The 2,026-nt window shown below is 41.3% G+C and overlaps 1 protein-coding gene across 1 annotated transcript in view; it reads left to right on the forward strand.

The window, feature by feature from the left end:
- The first annotated feature begins 1,687 nt into the window (after nt 1-1,687).
- LOC102848846 (protein AF-9-like) overlaps nt 1,688-2,026 on the forward strand; it is a 1,670-nt gene continuing 1,331 nt past the window's right edge. Inside the window, exon 1 of the mRNA XM_006879483.1 lies at nt 1,688-2,021. Coding sequence (XP_006879545.1) covers nt 1,688-2,021 — 334 coding nt within the window. The remainder of the gene's footprint in view (nt 2,022-2,026) is intronic.

The raw sequence follows: 2,026 nt of genomic DNA on the forward strand, positions 1-2,026 counted from the left end.
TGAATATTTTAAAAATTATAATACATTTAATGTCTTACATTGTATACCTTTGAAAAGTAGAAAAACATTTCAGTTTAAGAACTTTTTTTTTTTTTTCATCTAGTTTAAGAACTTTTCAAATTCATTTTGGAAGTAAAATTTTCTTTTTACGTTTATAATTTTATCACAATGTATAAACCTATCTTGGAGGAAGTGCCGCCAGAATGCCTCTTACAAGTCTGCACAGTGGGACTTCATGTCACATTCTCCAAGCACTTGCTCAGATGGGCCAGTCCTTGCAAAAGGACAGTATATTAGAGAAACAGTCTGAATGTAAGAGAGGAAGGTGGATTTACACAGTGATTCCAAGAGTGGGTTTAAGCAAGCAGAGATTGTGACGGTGGGTGGTGGTGTTAGGTATTGTCGAGTATGGGACTCAATTTAGATTTAAATGAACTTGTTGTTGTTATGTGCCATCGAGTCGTTTGCGACTCATAGCAACCCTATGTACAACAGCCCTAAACCGTGCTCTGTCCTGTGCCAATCTCATTGCCTCTGACACACCCATCCCTATTACCTCAGTCACTGAATCAATCCATCTCATAGAGGGTCTTCCCCTCCTGCTCTGTAAACTCTCAGACTACTTGTAAGTTTTGTTATGTTCAGTGATTCTTAGGCTTTCATGCATTTTCTTGCATGCCCTTGAATAACCTTTTTTCTTGTTTTGTTTTTGTTTTTGTTTTTTTTTTGCCCTTGAATAACCTAGTTAACAACCTTGAGACAGTGTTTCAGAATTTCTGATACCATGAGAGAATATCTAATCAAATATCAAAGTAGTACCTGTCACACAATTTTTAAAAGTTCACTTACTAACCTAAAGATCAGCTATTAACACACCTAGCCACTCTACATCAGAAAGATGTAGCACTCTTCTTTTGTAAAGATTATAGGCTAGAAAACCCTATAGAAAACCCTCTTTCCTGTAGGGTCTCTATGAATTATAATTGACTAAACTTTTAGTAGGTTGAACACCTATTACACTAGATTACATTAGATTGTTGTTATTGTTAGATGTCACTGACACGTAGCACCACAGTGTACAACAGATCAAAACTCTGCTCAATCTTTGCCGTTCTCACAGTCTCTGCTATGCTTGAGCCTGCTTGCGTTATCATTTTATCAGTCCATCTCACTGATGAGCTTTATTTTTCTAACCCTCTGCTTTTCCAAGCATGATGTCATTCTGTAGGGACTGACCTTCCAGATAACTCTGGTTTGATTTCGAACAAGACACATTTGTTCTTTTGGCAGCCCCTGGTCTATTCAGTTCCCTTTGCTGTCACCACAATGCAGAGGCATCAATTCTTCAGTCTTTCAAATTCATTGTCCAACTTAAAGATGCTTATGAAGCAATACCATGGCTTGTAACAGTAATTTTAGTTTTTGAGACAACATCCTTGCTAGATTGCCCTATATCCGTCTCTATCCTGTGCCAACCTTATTGTATTTTTTAAACTTTTTAGGGCTGAGTTTAATAAGCAAGAGAGCTAGCGCGGGGTGGGGGGAAAAAAGGCAGAGAATGTCTGCCATCTACCCTCGGCTCCTGGGCGCGCTCTCATTCATAGCAGCCTCTTCATGAATTACAGCTGAGAGGGGGCAGGGGAGGGGGGACCGCACAGCAGCCCAGCAAAGCTCCCGGCCCCCAGGCATGGCTAACTCGTGTGCCGTGCAGGTGAAGCTGGAGCTGGGGCACCGCGCCCTGGTCTGCAAGAAACCCACCGTGGAGGGATTCACCCACGACTGGATGGTGTTCGTGCGCGGTCCGGAGCACAGCAACATACAGCACTTTGTGGAGAAAGTCGTCTTCCACTTGCACGAAAGCTTTCCAAGGCCAAAAAGAGTGTGCAAAGATCCACGTTACAAGGTAGAAGAATCTGGGTATGCTGGTTTCATTTTGCCAATTGAGATTTATTTTAAAAACAAGGAAGAACACAAGAAAGTTCGATTTGATTATGACTTATTCCTGCATCTTGAAGGCCATCCACCG

Source organism: Elephantulus edwardii, unplaced genomic scaffold (genome assembly GCF_000299155.1).
Source record: "Elephantulus edwardii isolate Elephantulus edwardi_28Jun2011 unplaced genomic scaffold, EleEdw1.0 scaffold00003, whole genome shotgun sequence".
In the NCBI taxonomy this organism is placed as follows: domain Eukaryota; kingdom Metazoa; phylum Chordata; class Mammalia; order Macroscelidea; family Macroscelididae; genus Elephantulus; species Elephantulus edwardii.